This window comes from Homalodisca vitripennis, chromosome 3, assembly GCF_021130785.1.
Source record: "Homalodisca vitripennis isolate AUS2020 chromosome 3, UT_GWSS_2.1, whole genome shotgun sequence".
In the NCBI taxonomy this organism is placed as follows: domain Eukaryota; kingdom Metazoa; phylum Arthropoda; class Insecta; order Hemiptera; family Cicadellidae; genus Homalodisca; species Homalodisca vitripennis.
In genome coordinates, this window is record NC_060209.1 from 144915288 (window position 1) to 144939983 (window position 24696).

Sequence of the window (24696 nt, forward strand, 5' to 3'; positions counted from 1 at the left end):
CTACAGTGCGTATATAAAGTAATTTACGATACTGTATATCTATTGAATATAATGAAAATAAGAAGCATTAATTTGTTTTTCAAAAAGTATTGGTGGAGTATTAAAATGTCCAAAAGTATCTAAAATATAAAAAGAGCCATAATACATGATGGAGATTAATACGGCATGCCTTGCGTACGAATACAGCTCATGGGACAAAGGGTGAGAGCTTCTGGGCTCTGAATCTTTTGATAATAGTATTGTTTTAATTAGTGTTATGAGAGGTTATTGATGCTGATTATTATGGACAAAAACACAATAGCATTTCATGCAGAACATTCTCAGTCCTCTGCTGTAATAGTGGTTGCTTCATGATTTCCGGTTTGGGTTAGCATTAAATCGAAGTAGTTTTAGAGATCGGTAGTTTTCACGCTACAAGAATTCAACAGGGATGAGTGGATGAATGTTTGGTACAACAAGTCCGAACTGAATAATATCTAGTAATATTTTACATTACAATTCAGTCATGAATATTGGACAATCAGCAAGAGTAAATGAAACAATAACGCAGTTACACACAAAACGTAGTCTAAAAGACACAACTCTGAAACTTAATCGAAATATGGGATAAACACGGGCACACCACGTTAAACGTTAACGACAAAGGCAGCAGTTGTCAGGACAGTTTATATGGACCATGAAATGTTAAGGTAACGGCGAGGTGAGAGGGAGGGTCGTAAGACACGAGGTAGGTGATACAGTGAGGGCAAGGGGAGGGGATGAATGAAAGACAGAGAGAGCAAAATCTTGAAATAGCTTTTCACTCTAGAATCAATATTCAATGTATTCTGTCAATGGTTCTATATAAACCGCACGAGTTTAGTGTTGTGGAGAGGGGGTTTAAAGGGGATAAGGAGGTATGGTAGGGGTGTGGGTGGGTAGGGGAGGCCATAAGTAACACAAACTCGCGTGCGGCTCCGCACAACCGCCGAGACTCCACACACAAATGCTCGACCCAATTTCGGAGTAACTTGCTTATATTTACGTAATAATTAAACAATTTTGAGAGGTGTAATCTTTTATTAAAACATGTGCTCGATATTTCCTCCCCTCGGTGAATGTTAACCGAACATTGTGATGGAAGGCAGTTTGAGGTTAGGTCCGGTCACGTGTACGTATACTCTCACATGACTTGAAACAACTGCTGCTTATTTTCATCCTCAGGTGAAAAGTGAGTAACACCATTCTCATGATTGTAGTTTCTGTTGATAAAATTGAATTTCACTCATTTAGTATCATTAGCACGCCAGTAGCTTCAAATATATCTGTAAGGTAAGCGTCTTTTAACATTTTCACGGTTGTTATCACTTATGACAGTTCAACATTTAAACCGGATTTTTTTACTGGAAAACCGGAATATTCTTTATTCACATTTTCAGACACAAGAACCAAATAATATATTCTAGTATACAATGGCTGTTATTGAATATCGTTTATATTTTCTATCCTCTGTAATCTTCAGTTTAAAAAAACTGAACTGTAAAATATTTTTTTCTAATCTAAACCTAACTTATTATGAGAAATCAAGTCCAAGCAAATGACAAATGTATCTAGTCCTAATTCAATGTACAAGGTGCAGCACGGAAAATCTACGGAATACACACAGAATCACTTGATCTTGCAGGTTAAATATAATTAATGAATCATATTTTAAGAACTCTAATTAATTCTACGAAGAAATCAATTTGTGGGTTCAGATTGAACTGAATATTTGAGGAGCCATATAAAATTGTTTAGATCTATGTAACAAATAAAACTGTCCAATAATATTATTTCTCAAATGATTGAACCGAAATACACAAATTCAGTTTTATAATAGTTAATATTTAAATATTAATAATATTTTTCTGATTCCTTTCTTAGACAAGATAAATCGGACTTTTGCTAATTTAACAGTTACTACTTTTATCTACGAAATAGCATGGAATATAAAAAAATCAAAACACATAGTGTTATAAAACATAATCGGTTGAATATTATATTGACAGTTGCATATAATATTATATTTATAAGTACTTTGCATGGCAATATTAAAACACTAGTTTTCGTTGGTATCCTCTCTCCTAATTCTGCGTTGCGACTTCAGGCTAGAGGGGATAACAATTTTGTAACTTTTGTTCAAATAAATCATTTTAAAGCTAATAAAAAAATCGAAAGGTATCCTGTTTGAACGAAAAATTATGCGAGTAGTGCATTACCTTTCTACCTTTCTAAAGAAGCACCCGAGATTTGAAGAAGCACCTTATAACGACTAAGCTTGCTGGTAACAGGCTATAGTTGACGAAACTCAGTATATCAAGTTGGGTGTATCAGGTATATCAAGTTCACTATAAGACCCTCATGAGTCGGAAGTGAAGATTATCTCTTTCCCCACCAAGTATTACAAGCTCGGCAGTATTTGCTTGTTCATGGAGTATACTTCAATATAAATTACAAATAAAACTTACCTAAATATATAGTAGTAACTCTGCAATGCTCGATTGTTATGGTTAATACTCTTACTTTTCAACTCACTGATGAGTAAAATAATGTTATAACGTCCTTTGTCATCATTGTAGTTTTAGTGAAAGGAGATGAAGTAAAACAAGAAGGTAAATTTTCCAACATATTTACATTTTATCAAAAGATAACATGTGAAGAAATGTAAGCTTCTTATGTCATATTGTTTTAAAAATGTGTGTTCCACAGTAAATTTAACAACACGTGTTATTGTCTCTATTAACTATGGAATCATCTCGTAAGTATTTGATCAAGGTACACGTTTAAACTAAAGTAAATAGCGCCATACTGAAAACCCTAACATTGTTTCCGACAGTGTTTTCAATATAGTAAAACGTTAGACTCAGACCCAAGAGCAACTGAGATGCTGAGAGTGAACTGAGGGCTTCGCGCGTAGTGGAGCCCTGTAACTTACGACTATATATGATAGGCAGATGTACTATAAAATATTATAAAGAGAGATTTTATAAACACACCTGCTACCATAGCAAGTAGCCGAGTGTGATGATTTTTTTCTTGTGTATATTAGCATAGCCTGCACAAAAGACAGTATTCTGTCGTTATTTAACCGGCCCAATAGGAAACAAAAGTTTGTATTGGGTTGTTTTATATCAGCTAAGTGTCCCAAGCAAGGTGAAATACATTTTTATTAAGGATTGTATATAGTTTAAAGTAGTTATGAATATTTCTGAATTTAATAATTGACATTAAACTTAAGATAAACATAAAACGTATTTTTTCGGAGATATTGTTAGCGTATGATGTGATTAAACATTTTTAAATATTTTATAAACAGTTCATTAAATACTTGTTATAATTTGTAGAAATTTTTAATTTTTAATCTCAAAAAATATATAAAGAAAATATGGATGATGTTAAGAAATATATATTTCAAGGTCATTTATCAGAAGTGTGGATTAAAAAAAGATCTTTATTATTTACTGATTTATATACAAAATGTGATCTAAGAATTACAAATAGCTCATTAGATTCAAGAGTTTGACTTTTAACATTAGGGATGATTGGGGTGGATTTTGAAAAGTATTATTCCCATGAAATATTTAATAGAGCTCACTTGTTTATGAAGCTTCAGATAGTTCCGATAGTTAATTTTATTTTTCTGTGAATATTAAGAAGTGGGAGATAATTGCACCCTCTTACATAAGTTACGTCAAAGAGTTTATTTGCTATATCAGTACTAAATTTAATAAAAATCGGTACAGTAGTTACTAAGATACGTGTTTGAAAGAAATACTGATATTCATTCATTTAACACATCCTCTAAATCACAACACCTAGAGGGAATTGATTAATTTTTATGTTTGAATGTTGGTAGTAATTCTGTATTCCTTCACTATTCTGCTACAATGGCGTTGGCTTTCTCGTACACGTTAACAAAATTTTGAAGTTTCCATTATTTGCGGCTAGAAGAAAGAGTGTCTTTCATTAGATTTGATCAAATCAAATTAATTGTGACAACTGTAATTTAAAATACATTGACCAAACAAAAAGGAAGATAAAAAAGAGAGTAAAGGAACATAAAACATGTCTTAAGTATCAACAAGAGGAAAGATCGGCCATGGCGAAACATGCACTTCATACTGGACACTGCTTTTCAAAAGTAAAATTATTAAAAGAAATTTAAAAAATCCTCGATGCTTACGAAACTATTTTTATGCAGAAGAACCAAAATTATTTAGTAAATAATGAGCCTGGACCTCTATATAATTTACCGTTACTGCTTTTAATCTAATTAAATATTAATTTTTACATATACAGTAGATATAGTTCCTGACCTTTAAATTTGATCTCTTTGTATTTTCCAAGACATATGTTTTTATTTAAGTCTAAATTGTTTGTATTATTTCAGTCATTTGGGTCTGACGATGTGTTCATTGAGCACGAAAGGCCTCACAAAAATAAAAATTTGTCATTTATTGGAGTGTTTGTTCATACATTAAGCAAATCTATGTATATTCATATCTGTGTGTTCTACGATTAAGACTAAAATACATCGATCGATTTTTGTATAATTAACATGTGTAGATCAGATTTTATATATTTAAATTACATTTACACACAAACACACACACACACACACATATTATTTATACATATACAGTATAAGGGGCAAACTTTTAAATTGTTACGTGCTCCTGTCTCTGTTCACGGTCAAGTCTATTAAACCTGCTGGATGTATTTGCTTAAATGTTATTTGTAGATAGGCCAATCGATGTATACATTATAGCCGACCTGTCTGTTACACGATTATAACCTTATCTATCGATTACTGACTGAGTAGATTCCTCATTAATAAGGTGATCGATAAGGATGTGTAGGGTTTTTCCTATTATTAATGCCAAACTTTACAGCTTCCCACGTATCATTGCTTGTTAATCATATTTTTGAGATTAAGTTAATGTAGGGTATACAATCTAATATTAAAAAAAGTTTAGAGCATACATATTTAAATGGCATTTACAACAAAAATAACATTTTTCCAAAAACCTATACATGTCCTGTTTAAGACTTTACTGTTTATTCCTTGAAAAATCGTATTCGTAAAATATATATTGACACTATAATACAATGTCAAATATTGAATTTAGGTACACATACAACTGAAATAATCAAAGCGAACAAGTCAGTAATTTCAAGTTGGACAAGGTTTCGCATGTAAGAATGGCCTGCTTGTAATTTTAATGTTCACAGGACTACTGGTTAAAATCGGCATTGAATGTAAAATGGCACAAAACAGCAATATCGATGATTTATCAGCGACTATAATGGTCTCGGTATATTGGCATAGGATGAAATATCCGGACAGAAGTTATTTATTACAAGGTTGACAATCAGCGACCGGCACGCCAAGTCGGCCACAATTGCGTGCCATTAACATAAATAGCCTTTAATAGAGCAAGATTGTACATTCGCGGACTGCTCGGGTCTTGTGAGCACAAGGGGCAATCATCTACATTGTTAAATTACAACAAATTACAACGATCTTTGTGATGATATACAATTATATTCGTTTACAAATTCACTTACAGCCCTATTCATTCTTCTGGGGCTTCAAGAGTCCTGTGAATTATTGAGACTGTCTATCAATCCGTTTGAGGTAGACGTTCTGTAAGAGTGCAATTTTCATGAATTTTGCATCGACCCTAAGGATACACATTTATTGAGAAGGTATATTTTAATATTGGAAATTACATTTACATTATGAATGGCAGGTGCGTTTTGCCGGCTCCAAAATGTGTTATGAATGAATGTGGTCCATGGTGTGTGACTCATGGAATGTTATTGCGCCTACGCTTCAACATGGTTTCCGCTTGATGTATTTTATTACTCTCAAATGCTAGTACACAGTTGTGTTATTATCAGAATAAGGCAGTACAGTATAAACACGTGTCGCACAATAAGCTTCGCTAAGGTTGTATGCAAAGTTTTAAGCCTATAGCTAATTTCATCCTGCGCTCAAATAGAATGACGTCATACAGAAATATTTACATATCCCTGGAAAGGAAGAAACTGTCAGCCTACTGAGTGATAGGCTTCAATGACGCTCAGCCAAATTCCATAGTAGAACATACATCGTTATACAACTCATTCTTGTCTATGTAGAGATAAAGTTTAAACCAAAATTAAATGGCTGCAGATGATATTTATGCATATATTTTGTTACATGATACGAATGCATTACAATTTTCGTTCATAAGTTAGGTTTAATACTAGTTTACAATTAAAAAGTTTCGGTGAGGTAGGGATGGTACTACAATACAAGACTGCACAGATTTTAGATCTTGTCACCAACTTCTAAAAGTGGCTTTCTACTCTATTATTTTTTCTTTTTACTGTATGAATAATCTACAAGTGTTAATGTCACGCGTGAAAATCATATATGATTGTACTAATCTTCTACAAATCTATTTATTCTGCTATTTTGTTGTTACCATTATGGTTACCCATAAAACTAATTTAAAAATATTTGCTAACGCTCAGCCAAAACATAGAGTGACATGCACAATCATAGTACTCAGTGTTGCTAATTAAAAAATGAAGCTTTATGCAAAATGTTTTTAGAAATTCTCAAAAAGTCTTTAGATCCGTTCGTTTTCAAGATATCGTGCCGACAGACATACAGGTAGACAGACAAATAAAATTTGTCCAGCCCCACGAGTCAGTACTAACGTTGTCCAGCCTTTAATAACGCTTAGCCAATAATTATTTATAAATTATAATTAAAAAATATTCGGCTATTTAAGAATCCGGGGATGAACAAATAAGGGGATAATTTTATTGTTTTAAGTCAACTTCACTTTTCAATACCTTTGAATCACAATGACAAATCATTTAATCTAAAATTCCTTTTTAGTATTTATGCGCAAGACACCTTTGAAGTTTGCTTTTATAATCTTTAATCCTGGTTATGTGTGCTCTTGCAATAACAAATATATAATGAAATTTAGAGCTAACCTTTTACTTTCAGGGATGGGAACCAGAAGGCTCGCAGACTACCAGCCCAGCTGATAGAATGGCTCTAGACAAGGGTCCGTTCGTCTTCCGCTTGAATGACAATGGCACAGGACCTAACCTCCTGCTTCAGGTAAAACATACTGTGTGGTGAACTTTTTGTACTTAAACTCTAACCTGGAACCGTTTGCTGTACTGTACTGTAAACTGGGATCAGATTATTGTTTGTTAGAGTGCAAAACTGCAGAGTCAAACCGGGATTTAAACCCGCATCTCTAGGCTGATGCCAAGGGCACCTACGCTGTAGAGGTTTGGGTAACAATACATTTAGACTTTAATTTATTAGTACACCTGATAGACCATTAATTATTCACAAATCTACGGCTTGATGATTAATACTGAACCCATATACATTGTTCCGTTAATATTTGTGCAGTTAATGTTGATTTTAAATTGTCTAAGTGCACTTTCAAGTAACGCAGTTATATATTTCTAATTTTAGCTTAAACTATAATATTCCAGAGTAAAATGTAGCAGAGAAAAGTACATAATAATAGCAGAGACCGTTAAAGAGCTATTTTGCAAAACGAATTATAAATAAATTTGGTAATCATATTTTTAGCATTTTAGGAAATAAAAAATTGGTGGATGTATATTCAATATTTGTCGAAGATGCCTTTGATTTCATATTATAGTTTCTAAATCTCAGATGTTTTGCATAATCTTAAAATACATCTTAAATCAACGGAGATAACTTAATTTTCAAAAAGATTACCGTTGTTACAACTTAATTTGAGCACATGGATTGTATATGACATGATTTGTATTAAAACTGAATTTTGTTGTTTTAAAGAAGGGAAAAGAGCTAAAATAATAAAACATCAATCATATATGCACCCAATATAACCTGATAAGCACTCAGCATTAAAGGAGAATAGAATTTATTGCCTAAACAAATGCTGATTAAGGACTTTTTCTACGTAAAAAGAATGGGTAATATAGTTTAAAATGAAGTTTATATAAGAATTTATCCAGTTAATTAAATCATATATTAAATTCCAACTTGATGTACCCAACACACAGATGAAATTGTCTAAGCCATCGGTGATGTAATCAACTGAAACAGATGGAAGAGGACACAGTCTAAGCTGATACAGGTGTACTCAATATCTTTGTGTCTCTTTAGACGGCAGATGAAATTGTCTAAGCCAACGGTGATGTAATCACTGAAACATATGGAAGAGGACACAGTCTAAGCTGATACAGGTGTACTCAGTATCTTTGTGTCTCTTTAGACGGCAGATGAAATTGTCTGAGCCAAATGCTGTTATAATCAACACATAAAGATGGAAGAGGGACACAGTCTAAGCTGATACAGGTGTACTCAGTATCTTTGTGTCTCTTTAGACGGCAGATGAAATTGTCTAAGCCAACGGTGATGTAATCACTGAAACATATGGAAGAGGACACAGTCTAAGCTGATACAGGTGTACTCAGTATCTTTGTGTCTCTTTAGACGGCAGATGAAATTGTCTAAGCCAACGGTGATGTAATCACTGAAACATATGGAAGAGGACACAGTCTAAGCTGATACAGGTGTACTCAGTATCTTTGTGTCTCTTTAGACGGCAGATGAAATTGTCTAAGCCAACGGTGATGTAATCACTGAAACATATGGAAGAGGACACAGTCTAAGCTGATACAGGTGTACTCAGTATCTTTGTGTCTCTTTAGACGGCAGATGAAATTGTCTGAGCCAACGGTGATGTAATCAACACATAAAGATGGAAGAGGACACAGTCTAAGCTGATACAGGTGTACTCAGTATCTTTGTGTCTCTTTAGACGGCAGATGAAATTGTCTAAGCCAACGGTGATGTAATCACTGAAATATATGGAAGAGGGTATAGTCTAAGCTGATACATGTGTACTCAGTATCTTTGTGTCTCTTTAGACGGCAGATGAAATTGTCTGAGCCAATGCTGTTATAATCAACACATAAAGATGGAAGAGGGTATAGTCTAAGCTGATACAGGTGTACTCAGTATCTTTGTGTCCCTTTAGACAGCAGATGAAATTGTCTAAGCCAACGGTGATGTAATCACTGAAATATATGGAAGAGGGTATAGTCTAAGCTGATACATGTGTACTCAGTATCTTTGTGTCTCTTTAGACGCAGATGAAATTGTCTGAGCCAATGCTGTTATGATCAACACATAAAGATGGAAGAGGGTATAGTCTAAGGCTGATACAGGTGTACTCAGTATCTTTGTGTCCCTTTAGACGGCAGATGAAATTGTCTCAGCCAATGCTGTTATAATCAACACATAAAGATGGAAGAGGGTATAGTCTAAGGCTGATACAGGTGTACTCAGTATCTTTGTGTCCCTTTAGACGGCAGATGAAATTGTCTGAGCCAATGCTGTTATAATCAACACATAAAGATGGAAGAGGGTATAGTCTAAGGCTGATACAGGTGTACTCAGTATCTTTGTGTCCCTTTAGACGGCAGATGAAATTGTCCGAGCCAATGCTGTTATAATCAACACATAAAGATGGAAGAGGGTATAGTCTAAGGCTGATACAGGTGTACTCTGTATCTTTGTGTCCCTTTAGACGGCAGATGAAATTGTCTGAGCCAATGCTGTTATGATCAACACATAAAGATGGAAGAGGGTATAGTCTAAGGCTGATACAGGTGTACTCAGTATCTTTGTGTCCCTTTAGACGGCAGATGAAATTGTCTCAGCCAATGCTGTTATAATCAACACATAAAGATGGAAGAGGGTATAGTCTAAGGCTGATACAGGTGTACTCAGTATCTTTGTGTCCCTTTAGACGGCAGATGAAATTGTCTCAGCCAATGCTGTTATAATCAACACATAAAGATGGAAGAGGGTATAGTCTAAGGCTGATACAGGTGTACTCAGTATCTTTGTGTCCCTTTAGACGGCAGATGAAATTGTCTGAGCCAATGCTGTTATGATCAACACATAAAGATGGAAGAGGGTATAGTCTAAGGCTGATACAGGTGTACTCAGTATCTTTGTGTCCCTTTAGACGGCAGATGAAATTGTCTCAGCCAATGCTGTTATAATCAACACATAAAGATGGAAGAGGACACAGTCTAAGCTGATACAGGTGTACTCAGTATCTTTGTGTCTCTTTAGATGGCAGATGAAATTGTCTCAGCCAATGCTGTTATAATCAACACATAAAGATGGAAGAGGGTATAGTCTTAAGGCTGATACAGGTGTACTCAGTATCTTTGTGTCCCTTTAGACGGCAGATGAAATTGTCTAAGCCAACGGTGATGTAATCACTGAAATATATGGAAGAGGACACAGTCTAAGCTGATACATGTGTACTCAGTATCTTTGTGTCTCTTTAGACGGCAGATGAAAATTGTCTGAGCCAGCCCAATGCTGTTAAAACACATAAAGATGGAAGAGGGTATAGTCTAAGGCTGATACAGGTGTACTCAGTATTCTTTTGTCCCTTTAGACGGCAGATGAAATTGTCTAAGCAACGGTGATGTAATCACTGAAACATATGGAAGAGGAGACAGTCTAAGCTGATACAGGTGTACTCAGTATCTTTGTGTCTCTTTAGATGGCAGATGAAATTGTCTCAGCCAATGCTGTTATAATCAACACATAAAGATGGAAGAGGGCATAGTCTAAGCTGATACAGGTGTACTCAGTATCTTTGTGTCTCTTTAGACGGCAGATGAAATTGTCTAAGCCATCGGTGATGTAATCACTGAAACAGATGGAAGAGGACACAGTCTAAGCTGATACAGGTGTACTCAGTATCTTTGTGTCTCTTTAGACGGCAGATGAAATTGTCTAAGCCAACGGTGATGTAATCACTGAAATATATGGAAGAGGACACAGTCTAAGCTGATACATGTGTACTCAGTATCTTTGTGTCTCTTTAGACGGCAGATGATATTGTCTGAGCCAATGCTGTTATAATCAACACATAAAGATAGAAGAGGGCATAGTCTAAGCTGATGATACTGGTGTACTAAGAGACACAATATTTAGACAGAAAATGAAATTGCCTGAGCCAACTCTGATATAAGAATCCAGCCCGCTGAAAGAGAGAATAGCAGCTGGCTGTCACAGCAGATCTGATCGCCGATATATTGAATTGAAATCAGTTGATTGGCAGACGTTGCGTGCACAGGTATAATAGGTTGCCGGATATATTGAATTTCACTTTCAAAGAATAAACCATATCTTTTCTTAGTATAATTCTTATCTAATTAGTTGAGTATAACCAAAGTAAATTTTAATACACATTGAAATCATTTGTATTACTACTTTATCCAACAAAACGAAAAGCAACTAACATTGTGTGAAATTTGGTAATGTTCTCTACCCCGGTACCACATAATCTACGCCAGCATCAATATCTGCTATGAACAAAAAGTATCGTGCTGTTGTATTAAGAAATGGCAAATTCGAAGCGGCAGCTTTAAAAAAATTAAAAAAAGGTTTATTGTGTGAATATGTTGTAGTCCAGAATCGTGTTGGTTAGATCTATCTAGCCACATCACCTCAACCTTAATCCTATAATATCCGTAATATTTGTGTGCAATATTAATTATTTTTAAAGGTTTAATGGCGGTATCGAATTATTGACAGTGCACCGTATATAAGAATGAGGATTTATAAATTGGTTTTTATGTATTTAACTATTTATTTGCAATCATGTATAGTAAATTTCAACGCAACTTCGCAATTAATTACCTAAAAATAGCCAGTAAGTATGTGTCATTAAAACTCTTGAGGGATGTTTAGTGTTACTAAACAGATTCTAGACCCATCACAAATATTAGTACGGTAAGACAGATTTTACAAGTTTATAATTTAAAAAAATTGAACTTAGCCCGTTTTCATTATGTTACTTTAATTAAATCATTAACATTAAGATAAAAACTACAATTTTTTGAAAACCTCTGCTCTCAAAGATTTGTTATTCTTGCGATTGCATGGCGCGGCACTGTTAACCCCTAGCAATACTTAACTAGTAACAGTTGTTTGCTGAAAATAGCTCACCCCAACTTGCATTCCGTGACCAATTCAAATTGAACTGGATGAGGCATTAGATACGCACAGTTTTCATTAGGCGCGATATTATCATTTAATGATAATTAATTGCTTAGTCTCGATGAGTTGTTTTTTATTTTGAATTAAGCTAAGAGATGAGGAATTAAGTAATAAACATGTTCATATTATAAATATTCAACAAAATATTGCTGTTATAAGAGGTGAATGGGTAATTCGTCATAATAGAATATAAGAGTATTGTGAGGACTGTTTTTGTGTTGCCATTATTGCAACAGATGATGATGGGATTAAAACTGACAAAATTTGATATGAATGGCATTTTGAGGGAAGTTATGTATTATTCAAATTACATCAATTAATTTTAAAGACAAAGTACAATGTTTTATGTAAAATACCACAAATTACTCTTAGTGTAACGTCTGAATCTGACCACAGACATGACTCATGGAATCTTAAATATAAACTCAACGTTGACATTGATTCAACCTTCCCACCATGGATACGTTATGTGTAGACCATACATTCATTTGAATTATTAAGTTATTTGTAGAATTTCTTTGTAAGATAATTCGTATACGCTAGCGACATGATATGTGTTTTTATGAAATTAGTATGAAACTTTAATCTTGGAAAAAATTGTAAATTTACTCTGATTTTAATTCTGGTTATGCACGACTTGTAGGAACCACAGAATCTCGTGAGAAAGCTTTTTATAAATAAGACCAGACCACTTGATGGTTAAAGATTCGTCCAGTGTACTTGGTTGAGACTTTTATGTGTTTATAAGTATTTGTTTATAAACAGTATTATTCTTATAAATACAGTTTCTTTTCATTAAAAAAAGATGCTGATTATGCATATGCTGAACTTAAGCCTACGAGGTATTTTGCGCAGCTTCCGGAGAGACAAGATATTCGGTATGGTGTAAGGGTCGGACATTATGGACTTTACCAGGCGAGACACTTACCTCTTCACCATGAAGAGGGATAATGGACACCATCTCAACTCAACCGTGCCATTGTGCCAGAAGAGTACGCTGTCCCTGTCCCAGCATACACAAGTCAAAGCAGACAGGAAAGAGTTTTCCCTCATGTTTAGACTTTTAAGCCGTTAATAACAAGGCATCACTCAATCGAACAATTAATTGCACATCGCAATAATTAAATCCTATCGATTCGGTTATCCTTTTAACCCAATATCTAGATATTTGCTGTTACTGAAGTACCGGGATCCGGTGTTGGTCTACTGGCAGGAATAAACAAGCAAGGCGAGAACCTTTCTTGGTATTGAAGGATTATAACAAAATGCTATCATTCGAATTGTGCAGTTAGCTACAAAAATGTGTTATTCTTAAAGAGGTTTTTCTGACTAACCCCATTTTTAGTTTCGGTCGCAAAAAACCTGAATGAAGAACATCTTTAAAAACGCTACTTTGTAAGTACAAGTTTACCAAACAAGTAGTTCTTAGATGAAACACATTGGAAATGTGGGTTAAAATGTTTAAAGGTTTTTGTAAATAATAGATAGAAGGAATAAAATTAAACTTATAAGTCGATTTTGTGAGGAGGAATAATGAGACAGAGGCAGAGGGAGCAGGGGTGACAGTGACATCAGAACCACAGACGACATGGAATGTTATCCGCGTAGGAATGGAATCGATATGGCGTGTGCCGAGTGCCGCTGACTTCCGCTGCTTGTTGCTGACATCGCACCGTGTGTGGGAGTTCGTGGGATGCACTTCCACAACTTTCAAGGGCAAAGTCCAACAGTATGGCTTTTAGATTACACAAGAACAGATTTTACTAACACAAAAACAACGCTTTATACATACACCACCGTTACTGTTATTTATAGCTTTATTAAATTAAAATATGGGAGGGTGGAGCCAGGCGTGAAGATTTATCAAACAAGTGATGAATAAGAAACGGTTTACGATAGTTTACAAATGTCAAAATTCAAAAATAATGAAGTGATTGGGATAGACCAACATGGTAATATTAAAAAAATACAACTATGGTTAACTTATTGTTGTAAACTTAAAATAGATTTTTTATGGTACTACTAAAAAAATACAACTATGGTTAACTTATTGTTGTAAACTTAAAATAGATTTTTAGATAGATATATAATATACTTAATTTATAGTAATATAATATTTTTGATGTAATGATTGCCTAAATCTCTACATATGTATGTCTAGAGAACATAACTAGTGTAAAATTCTTAACGGATCCGTATGAAAACCGGCAAGATCTTTAAACAATTAAATGACATATACCAGTTCTTTTTCCACAAATCGGATGGAAGAAAGCAAAGCAACAGAGCCAAAACAATTTTTTTCGGTGGTTTAAATATTGATATCTTCTATACTGAGAATACTAATTTAATAAATTACATAGATTTCCGAGATCCTAATTAAATCAATAGTTTACTCATTAAAGTGATTTAAACAATGTACAAGTGAGAACGTGTTTGTTTAAAAATGTAATTACCTTAACATAATTTTTTATTACAACAATGCGACTTTTCCATATTACTTCTTGTGACCTTCTTGTTTACATTTTAATTGAGCGTCTCTTATACAGTTTAAGCTATTTAAAATCATATGCGTGTGATCCTATGTGATACAAGCAACTGTAAAAGAATGGTTTGAAATTTTCTTCTTGGCTGCTCGTATATCAGATTCACAGGACTGTTCGAGCAGCCATTTATTTCACTTGCATATTTAGGAATTGAGTAAATTGATTGCCATGTAATTCATTAGCGGAAAAATTGAATTTTGAGGATATATTGTTTAGGGCAATTAAGTTTAACAAATTATTTAATTGCAAAATATAACTGTGTAATTTATGGTCGTACAAAATATTTTATCTACAAATAACGTTATTAAAGGAAAGGGTTACGGAGAATTTAAAACATAAATTAGCGCTAGGTGAAACTACAAAGAAACCCTTACTGTGATGAAGGAACATTGATTTAAATACACAATACCTCACGTATAAGAAAGGTCACATTATTGATTTGACCACTGGAAACAAAATATCTACACTAAAATTGTTGGACGGGGCAACATCTTTCCTGCATCAACTATAGAAATCTACATATATTATCTATATTTAGAGAGTTTATACAAAAATATCTATATTTCTTCGAATAGCTTAATTTTTACATACTTTAATTACAACTGTCCCATTCATTAATTACGTGTAAATTAGTTTTATAGTCATTTAATACAAAAAATGGAAGAAAATTAAATTGTTGTAGAACTAAGATGGAAACATCTTATAGGTCAAACAAAGTCTTACTATTAAGGTAATTACGTACAAAACTATACAAGTTTTGAAAGCAAATATTACAATATACCCCTGAAAATCTACACATACGGCCCTAGCTTATTATAAAATGTATATAAATCATTAATTAAGGCCGACACATAAATATAACACTTAATTACTTAACAATGCTACTAAATTATTTGTATGTGTCTGTTATGAATAATAATAGATTTACAACCGAAATTACAAGCCAGGTTTGATGTTGTGAAAAGTGTATTTGAATATTTAAAGTACAGTTTTATAATCACTAATTATATTACACTAGGGACGCAACTATCCGATGTTGATAGGCAGGACCAAGCCTTTTTCAGATTCGATAGATTGTCAATAATAACCTGTTTCTGATTGGTATTGATACATTACCTACATACGTATGTGCCTGTGAGTATCGTCACTTGCTGATTGTACCCTTAGAATGTGAATTCCTGGCGCACCGTAAACTAATAGCGTAGTTGTATAGGCAGTACTAAGTCTTCATATAAAATGTACTATGGATAACCCGGAACTTCGGATAACCGCATTACGGAAAATCGCGTTTTCTAGTGTACTTTAATTAAACAATATATTCCATTAGAATGCGAGTTTTTTTATTCAAACAAATTCAAATAATATAGGAGCAAATAATTATATTTATGTGGAATAAAAATACTAAGAGCTAAAGTTAACTAGAGTAAATTACTTGAACCTGCAAAATAATAATTATTATTAAAAATTCAGGAATCATACATAGCCTGTATGCTTTAATACTGTATTAATGTAACTGAATGTTCGCATGAATTTTTATATTTTATTTCATCCCACATTTCATAGAAAGATTTGCTTGTCTTTCTAGTTATGATTAACAAACTCGCGCTAAAATTTTAATCTTGAGCTTTTGCTGAAATAGTGCCGATTTGATAAGAGTTAGTACATCCATGAATAAAATCAAACACTTAAAAGATCTCCACTCTTACTAATTTTGATGTTTGATTTGTATTTAATTTAATTTAAATTATGTTATTAATAATAAATATATAAATATGTTATTTAAATAAAATTATGTTATTTGAAACGACAGTTTCTCCATTTGTTATTTTGCTTTACTGTCTCACGGAATGCCACACTGTCAACATTTCCCGATGTTTTAAGTGGTTGTAAACGAGTCTCAGGTAACGTTGAGGGGCAGCGTCACGCCACGAACTCATTAGTGCGAGATGTTAAACTACTAGTTTTTTTATTTATTTAATTTTTTTAAGGATAACGGAATTTTAGACATTTACGACCGTTATAGGTTCTAAAAGTTATAATACAACGTTTCTATTCACGACGTATAACATTAGTTTTAACTATTCTTCACTCATTGTTGGCGAGTACTGTACAGGTATTTACGGTGGTAGTATGTAAATATCTCGAAGGGTACGTTTAAACATTCTCTCGAAAGTAACAGGTATATGTAACATGTGCAAACAAACTGTATTACACTGTATAAACTGTTTTATGAGGTTGGTCGATGAGTGCATACTTATTGTGACCTATATCCTGTAGTTAAGTTACAATAATTAGTGTTTTGTTTTAGTTAAATGCATGTTTTAGGGTTAGTGTGTATAGAGTTGACACACAATATGGTTGTTGTATTCCTGAATTGCGCGTGTCACAAAGCTCTGGTATGATTTGCTTATTTTAACCTATATTGTAGTTATGTGTTAGGTTAGTTATTCACCTGGGGAAAATATCAGATTGCAGCCATCGAAACGAACTATTATTTTTCGAACATTTCTAGCCTATAAACTTGGTACTTATAGATTACAACATACTAAACTGTAGAAGTCAATAATTCAAGCGATTTCTGCGCACATACTAATTAAATCTAAAACTAAATTTAAGAATGCTGATCAATGTTTAAAATATCATTAGTGGTATACGGTTATTTGAGTAGGTAGGCTTCAAATACCCGTGGGGAGTTGAAGTACGTACGAGTATACCGACGTGTGATAACTTCCCCGGGAATAGAATCCGTGATCTCTCGGTTAGCGAGAGCCTCAGTCTTACCCCTGCTCTCCGGTGAACACGGCATCAATATGTATTGTTATTTGGAATCAAACACTGGCTGTGGTAACTAAAATATTCACTCGAAAAGATTGGATACATATTATTTTGTCATGTAAGCGTCATTTTAGTCAAAAGGGATAATTAGACAACACAGTAATATTAGAAGGCATGACGGTATGAATTTTGGAGAAACAAAAAAAAAATGGGAACCACTTAAAATTTGTAGATGCTATGCAGACTTAACAGTTATTTTCACTAGGTTTTGGATTTTAATAAACCTATGCAACGGAGTATCTCAGGATCCAACAGAAGATAAAGTAAGACTTATCACGCAGACGGACAAAGAGACGGATGGATTGCTCTTCGATCTTTTGACCACAAAATTAGTAGGGTTCTTTCTTGGACCAAGAGGGGAACCTTAGTACCAAGTTTGAAGTTTCTACGACCTTCTTATCAAGAGTTATCACGCATACGGGACAAAGAGACGGATGGATTGCCCTTCGATCTTTTGACCACAAAATTAGTAGTGTTCTGTCTTGGACCAAGAGGGGAACCTTAGTACCAAGTTTGAAGTTTCTACGACCTTCTTATCAAGAGTTATCACACAGACGGACAGAGAGATAGACTGATTGCCATTCGATCTTTTGACCCTAAACTCAGTAGTGTTCTTCCTTGGACCAAGAGGGGGGCCTAAATATCAAGTTTGAAGTTTCTAAGACAGTTTCTAAATAGCAAGTTTAAAGTTGCTATCAAGAGTTATTTCACAGACAGCCGGACAGAAGGTCGGACAGCGACACGATATTAAGTCGAGTCCTAAATCAAGAACCATAGGAAACTCATTAGTTTTTCACGGAAAATGTAGGACACTTCTAGTTTTGAAAGTTGCCCTCAGAAAGAGAACAGAAATTGACATAGAGGGCACAGAGCCGACCCAACTGTCTTTTGATATAATAACGTATTAAGTCAATTCTCGAGACCTATCGTGGCTTGGTCGATACGGTGCGTGTGTCCTGGGCACAGTTACTTGTCTACCTTATTGCGGTTAACGCATCGTGGCTCTGTTCCACGCGAGACGACATTTAATTGGCCCACTTCCTCGTTAAACTCCTGATATTAATTCTCCTATTATTGTAGTGAGTAGTTCAGTGTATGAGGAGGAGCGCGCACGCTCAGCCAACCACACCAATAAAGTGGCCAGTTTAGAACTTGTTAATTGCTGCTGGTGAACGGTACGCAGCCCACGACAGACTCGCCTCTTCCCGATCGTGACTGCTCGTAGATAAACTCGTTTTCGAATATCGAGAATGATTTCGGGTGGCACGGGTAATGGTAGTTTGCAGTTTGACCTGAGCCTTCCTCTTTCACGTTCGTGTTTCATGCCAATCACTCACTCTTCCTCTCATTCTTATAAATTTTCGATACGTTTCACTTCTTTCCTGGTTGTTTACAAACTTTCTTATAATTTTTCTTCAGATATTTAATAAAGACTTCAAATATATCATATATTCCTCTAAGCGAAGTCGAATTCTTGTGTTATAGAAAATCACGTATCATTATCATTCCGTAATTCCCCTACTACTATAAGAATAATATCATCTAATAAACTCATTCTTGGTCTATTATTCTTGTTGTACTTAATTTCAATTTTATTTCTATATTTTAAGCATATTTAACGTATTATCAATACCAGAATATTTCTCTCTCAATCACTCAAAGTACTGTTGTTTGTTGAGGTGTGTCTGGAACGCGGCTGGAGAGAGTACAATGAGTCTGCTCCACTCAAAGACAACTGGAACCTCTGGTGGCGCACCTCAGGGTTCCCTCTTAATCACTACAAGCAACTCAAGCCCTGGCAGGTAATGTTCCTGATCTCCTCTTTTCCTTTTTTTAAGACAGTCAAATTTTAAATTGCAGCTAGTCCTATAAGGGCCTTTGCGCTGATTCCGGAGTGACAGGATATTCTGGATGGGTAAGATTGGGAGTAAGGGCCGTCTCCTATCAAGATCCACGAGGAAGAATTTAGGTCAGTAATCTGAAATCATACCCCATCGAAAGAAGAGGAGCCCAGCTCTGAACCAGCCTCTCCAGTCAAAGCAGGCAGGGGATGGCACACCCTTATGCTGAGGCTAGCAAGAACCTTTGACACTTAGAAAGGAACCCCACCAACTGCAAGAGTCATCTCCCGCAGAAGACTAGACCTATCGAATTACCCTTGCACCCCAGAACCTCGACATTTGCGGTGCCGCTATTGGACATCTTCCATAAGGTTGCCCAGGTGTGATACAACGGTTTTGCTGTGCCCAGTGGTAGGTATGAACCATCCAGCAGTGACCCCTGCTGGTTTCTATTGAGCGATTAATATATAAAAAACGTATTAGTAATATTTAATATTTATTTAATTTATATAATTTAATATCATATATATATATATATATATATATATATATATATATATTTAGTATAATTGGTTTATGACATAATTAGTATTTTTAATGTAATTCAGAAGAGGATTACAAACCTATAACGCGACTTTTTCAAACACACTGCCGCCTACGGTATTGCTCTGCCATTTCGCTGAGGTCAAAACCAAGCGCATGCATGGCGGACATTAGTTCCACACTTCAGGCGAGAACTCTTTCTTTCTTAAACGAACATCAACATCATACTCGCCCTTCGGGGAATATATTTATTGCGATGACCTGGCCTTCCAGTGAAGGTACTGTTTGAAGCGCCTGTGTCCTCCCAGGAGTGGAAGATTTCCCAGTGACTGCCCTATTTTATATTGTATTGTTTACACTTGATTAAGGACATATCTCATGTTAAACACTAGTGTTTTTGTAATATTCAAAAAGATCTTATCGAATGAAAATGTTCGAATAAAAATTCTAAATGTGTGATTTTTTTAAAACTTGATATATAGTTACAATCTTGTTGATTTATTACCATTATCAATACAGGTACATTTAAATATTATAACGACAAAACATTCGGAAACACGATTATCCCCTACTTGTATACACAAACCTAGTATTGGATTGCATATTGTAACGAGGTCGTATCGCAAGAGACTTTACATGAGCAAAGTTTAGTTTGATTTTAAAAGTAAAGTTTTACTGTATTAAACTGAAGGCTCAAGAAAGGCCAAAACCTATAGGACCAAACATTTAGTGGTGTCCTATAGGTATGTTACCATTATATCAGTAACATATAGACACATCCTTTAGTTTTCAATTGAAAAATACGATATTAGATTAGACATATTTAGGCCATCAGAATGTTATCCCAAACACTTGATATTTCTATCCACTCGTTATGTTCAACATTAATCTAGGAAAATACATATTTTACATATGGAAAATGAGTTTATGTGCTAGTATTTGGAATTCACATTACCAAGTGATTGGAATAACGTTGAAACCCCCACGTTCAGTATCTTTCAGACGACTACATATACCTGCCTAGTATTTTGGCCTCCGACGAAACGAATTACTTTCTTATCCCTTAAGTGCAGCTAAGGGTAACTTGGGCATCACTCGTCAGACTTCGTAAGAAATAATACGTGGGCGTGGAAAGCGATGGCTTTCCCTACATCCCCGTCCCACACCATCCCTTCCACTGTGACACACGGCAGGGCTGTCTCTCAACTGACGTGAACTTCTATTTTCATCGAAACGTTTATATACGATGAACATGGCCCTCGCCATCCAGGCGGTATCTGATGACCAAGGCATTTCAGTATGATAAAGAAGACGTTCTGGTATAAGTAGTTTTTTTTTTAACCTAGTTTGTAATTATGTGTTAGGTTAGTTATTTACCTGAAGAAGAGATCAGATTGAAGATCTCGAAACGTACTTTTACTGATTTTGTTGTAACACTGAACGGTGGCAAATGTCCGAAAAAATCCTTTTTCCTTCACAAGACATTCCACCTCCGGTGAAGCGCTTTCTGGAGGATTCCTAACCTGCCAGAAATTGCCAAACGGATCGTGGTAGCAAGCTATACGAGCCTCTACTTCTTCCATGAAGCTAAAGATATGTCCTTCGGTTCCATTGTGACATCTGTTCGAGTCTCCACTCAGCATATGCCACTAAATGTCTTGCCTTCCTTGTTGAGAACCCAGGGAAAGATGGAATCAATCACAAGCAAGTCGAGGAGATGACTTTCGCAACGATCACTGTTGAAACGGCTTCAGGCATATACGTTCCAGAGCATCACTCTGCACTGTACCAGCACCTGCTTGCTGACCATCTTCATCCATACAGAAGAAGACATTCGTAGTGGAGTTAAGGAGTGGCCTTCTCCTTATCTTGTACAATTCACGCTCCTTATTGACATGCTGGGATTGTGACCACTCTTGATATCTTTTCATACACCATTTCAATGTGCTTCCATTACCAAAGACGACAGTCTAGACATTAGAGCCTCTTTAAACTTAAGTCAAATTTATCACCCCTCACAATCCGATCAACTCTGAGTGCACGCTGTCTATTTTTCTTCATTATTTGGCTATAGATTGGTGGAAAAAGGTTTGTATCATACGTTATTATTTAGGACATACATGCACATAAACATAGATTAACACTCATTTTAGGAATAATATATATCTAAATGCATGGAGATATAGGAACCCTGATTTCTGACATTTGATATTAATCTGTATTGCACTAGTTTTAAAACTACCTATAAATAATCTATACCCTACATTAATCGTGTCATGTTATTTTCAGTTCACAAATCATATCCCGAAAGCCTCCTGTATATGTCGGAAAGATAACTTATCAAGGTATCTCAAGTGTATGAAGAAGGTGTTTGGGGGAATTTATGACTTCAGGTAAGCCACCTGGACGTTTAGCATCGACTATACCGGTTTCTTGCTCACTCGTTTCTTTCCTATTGCACACCATTTTATACGTAATTATAAAACCTTTTTATAGCCGCCTTGGACATATTTTTAGTGTTAAAAGTGTAATTTTTTATTGAGAAATAAACCTTGATTATTGTATTTATTTATTTTATAACTTAACTGTATGAGTGTTAATAATCAATGTGTACTATAAGTATATAAGTAATTTGAATTTTCATGTATGCAAAAGGTAACGAATTTTTTTAATCAGCCAACATTAAAATGAGAAAGAATGGACAAATGTTTTCGAAGCGGATTGGAAGTTTTAATAATTATTTTGAGAAAAATTAGTGCCATAACTGATTAACACCGAGATAAGTCAAGACGAGTAAGTATTAAAGATATATCTATAATTATCGGTAATATGATTCGGTAACAAAACGTATGGCGTGAGGTCGCGTGCTGAAAGCTCCTATTGTCGGTTCACACGCCATTCTCCACATGTACATCCTTAGGTACAGCTGTCCTACAGGGCTTGTCATCTCTCCCGGCCAGGCATGTCAAACAGTAGGGTTACACAGTCCGGTACATGTTCAGTTTATCCGAGAAAATATTCATAAAGATTGTTAAAAATCACTATGTATTAATATTATAGACTTGATCTGGCAATAAAATGACTTTAATGCTTGTTTTCCAAAATCTTGTTACTAATCTAATCATAAGAGAACAATGTGTACTTGGTATTAAAAAGTATGTAAAATGAATAATACTTTTTTAGTTTCATTCATATAAATGAATGTGTGTATATCGTCACGATCTAAGAACTATATGTTATGCCATCTACTTCTATTTCTACATATGGCGATGATCTTTCACTTATCAGCCAGTTACTAGCCAAAAACAATGTTGTTAGTTTACCAAAATTCAGTTTCAGTTCTAAATAGTAATGTTCATTATCTTGTCAGCCAGTTTGATTAGAGAACTTTAATTCAATTTTATAAGTATTTGTATTTAGATATTATGTTCAAATAAATTTGGATTTTCATAGTATATTACGTTTTGCTACATGTAGTTTTATCTTTGGCTGATAAAGGAAAATTACAACTTTGCAAACAAGATATATATTAGTCAGCCATCCGTTGTCAGTTTGTTCACATTCCTGGTTACTCTATAAGCAAAAGTATCTTCGATTGTAATTCATAGCATTGTAGTTATTCAAAACATTTAAAAACAAATTGACAAAAATCTCTAGGTTAATGTTGTGCTAATTTACTGAGTTAAAATAGTTAGATTCGGTTTAGAGGCTCTAAAATTTCGTTTAGATTTGACCATGAGAACAATCCTATTAACCATATTCCTCCTTCATCTTTAGTCGCAGGTTTTAACGGTACAATTTTTAAATCGACGAATTCAATTTTTCCTGTGTTGAATTGATGTCATGCAAAATTTAAAGCCTATGAATCATTCTCGTGTTATCCTGCAGATGGTTAGGCTACACTACGGCTCGGCCAAATCACACATCGTGATCCGTCGTCAAGCACGATATTGCCTTAGCAGACATAAAGTTGCATGCAAAACTTCAAGTTCTAATTTTAAAAGATTTGAGTTTTTGTGTTGTATAACTAGCAAAAACATCATAAAACTAAATGAGATTACGATTCTTATGCATCTTAACTTAAAAAAAACGACATTTAGCAATACTTCACAACCAAAATCAGGCGAATAATATGGACAAAGAATAGGTCATGTTTTAAGTGGGACAAAATTAAAATGGTCGCCAGGTCAATCGTGTCGTAATATGGTATGCCCATGTGTCCAGAAGGAAGAGTTTTAAGATTTACTTCTGTGTAGTTACCGAATGAATTAAGCTATGGAAGATCATTATAAAAAGGCTATAAAGTTATTAAAATACAGACAAGCTTTAGAAAACTTCGGATACGTCAGTGAGTTAGGACAGTTGTCAACAGATTAAGTGAAGTTGAAACATGTTTGTCTACGATTACATTGATATTCAGATCGTGAGGCTGACTGCGGTGTGCAGAGGGAGGAGAAGGGTTACGAAAGAACCGATAAGTCGACCTCCCCAGACCTCTCCTCACATTGAGTGTACGGGACGATTTGCATAAAAATGTATTCTGTTCGAAACGTTCCCGCTTCTGTTCATGCAAAGCTCCACAGAATCGTTTCCATATCGTGTTCTATTCGTTCGTGTCAGAACTGACGTAGTAAAAAGCAAGGGTTATTACCTCCATTATTGTGGCGCTGTTGCATCGTATCCCAATATGCAGTTTATATTCCAGGAAATTGAAATAAGCACAGTAAGGAGTCAGTTTGACGTCACGAAAGGGGGTGCTAAACCAGCGCAGTGGCCATGTCCAGACCCATGAATAATCACCCCCTTA

At 34.8% G+C, this 24696-nt stretch overlaps 1 protein-coding gene across 1 annotated transcript in view; it reads left to right on the forward strand.

Moving 5' to 3' along the window:
• Nucleotides 1-945: 945 nt before the first annotated feature.
• Nucleotides 946-24696, forward strand: part of LOC124357636 (probable tubulin polyglutamylase TTLL2) — a 37110-nt gene continuing 13359 nt past the window's right edge. The window contains exons 1-4 of the mRNA XM_046809609.1: nt 946-1210; nt 7028-7144; nt 19185-19307; nt 22179-22282. Of these exons, the coding sequence (XP_046665565.1) occupies nt 7073-7144; nt 19185-19307; nt 22179-22282 (299 nt within the window). The 5' untranslated portion in view covers nt 946-1210; nt 7028-7072. The remainder of the gene's footprint in view (nt 1211-7027; nt 7145-19184; nt 19308-22178; nt 22283-24696) is intronic.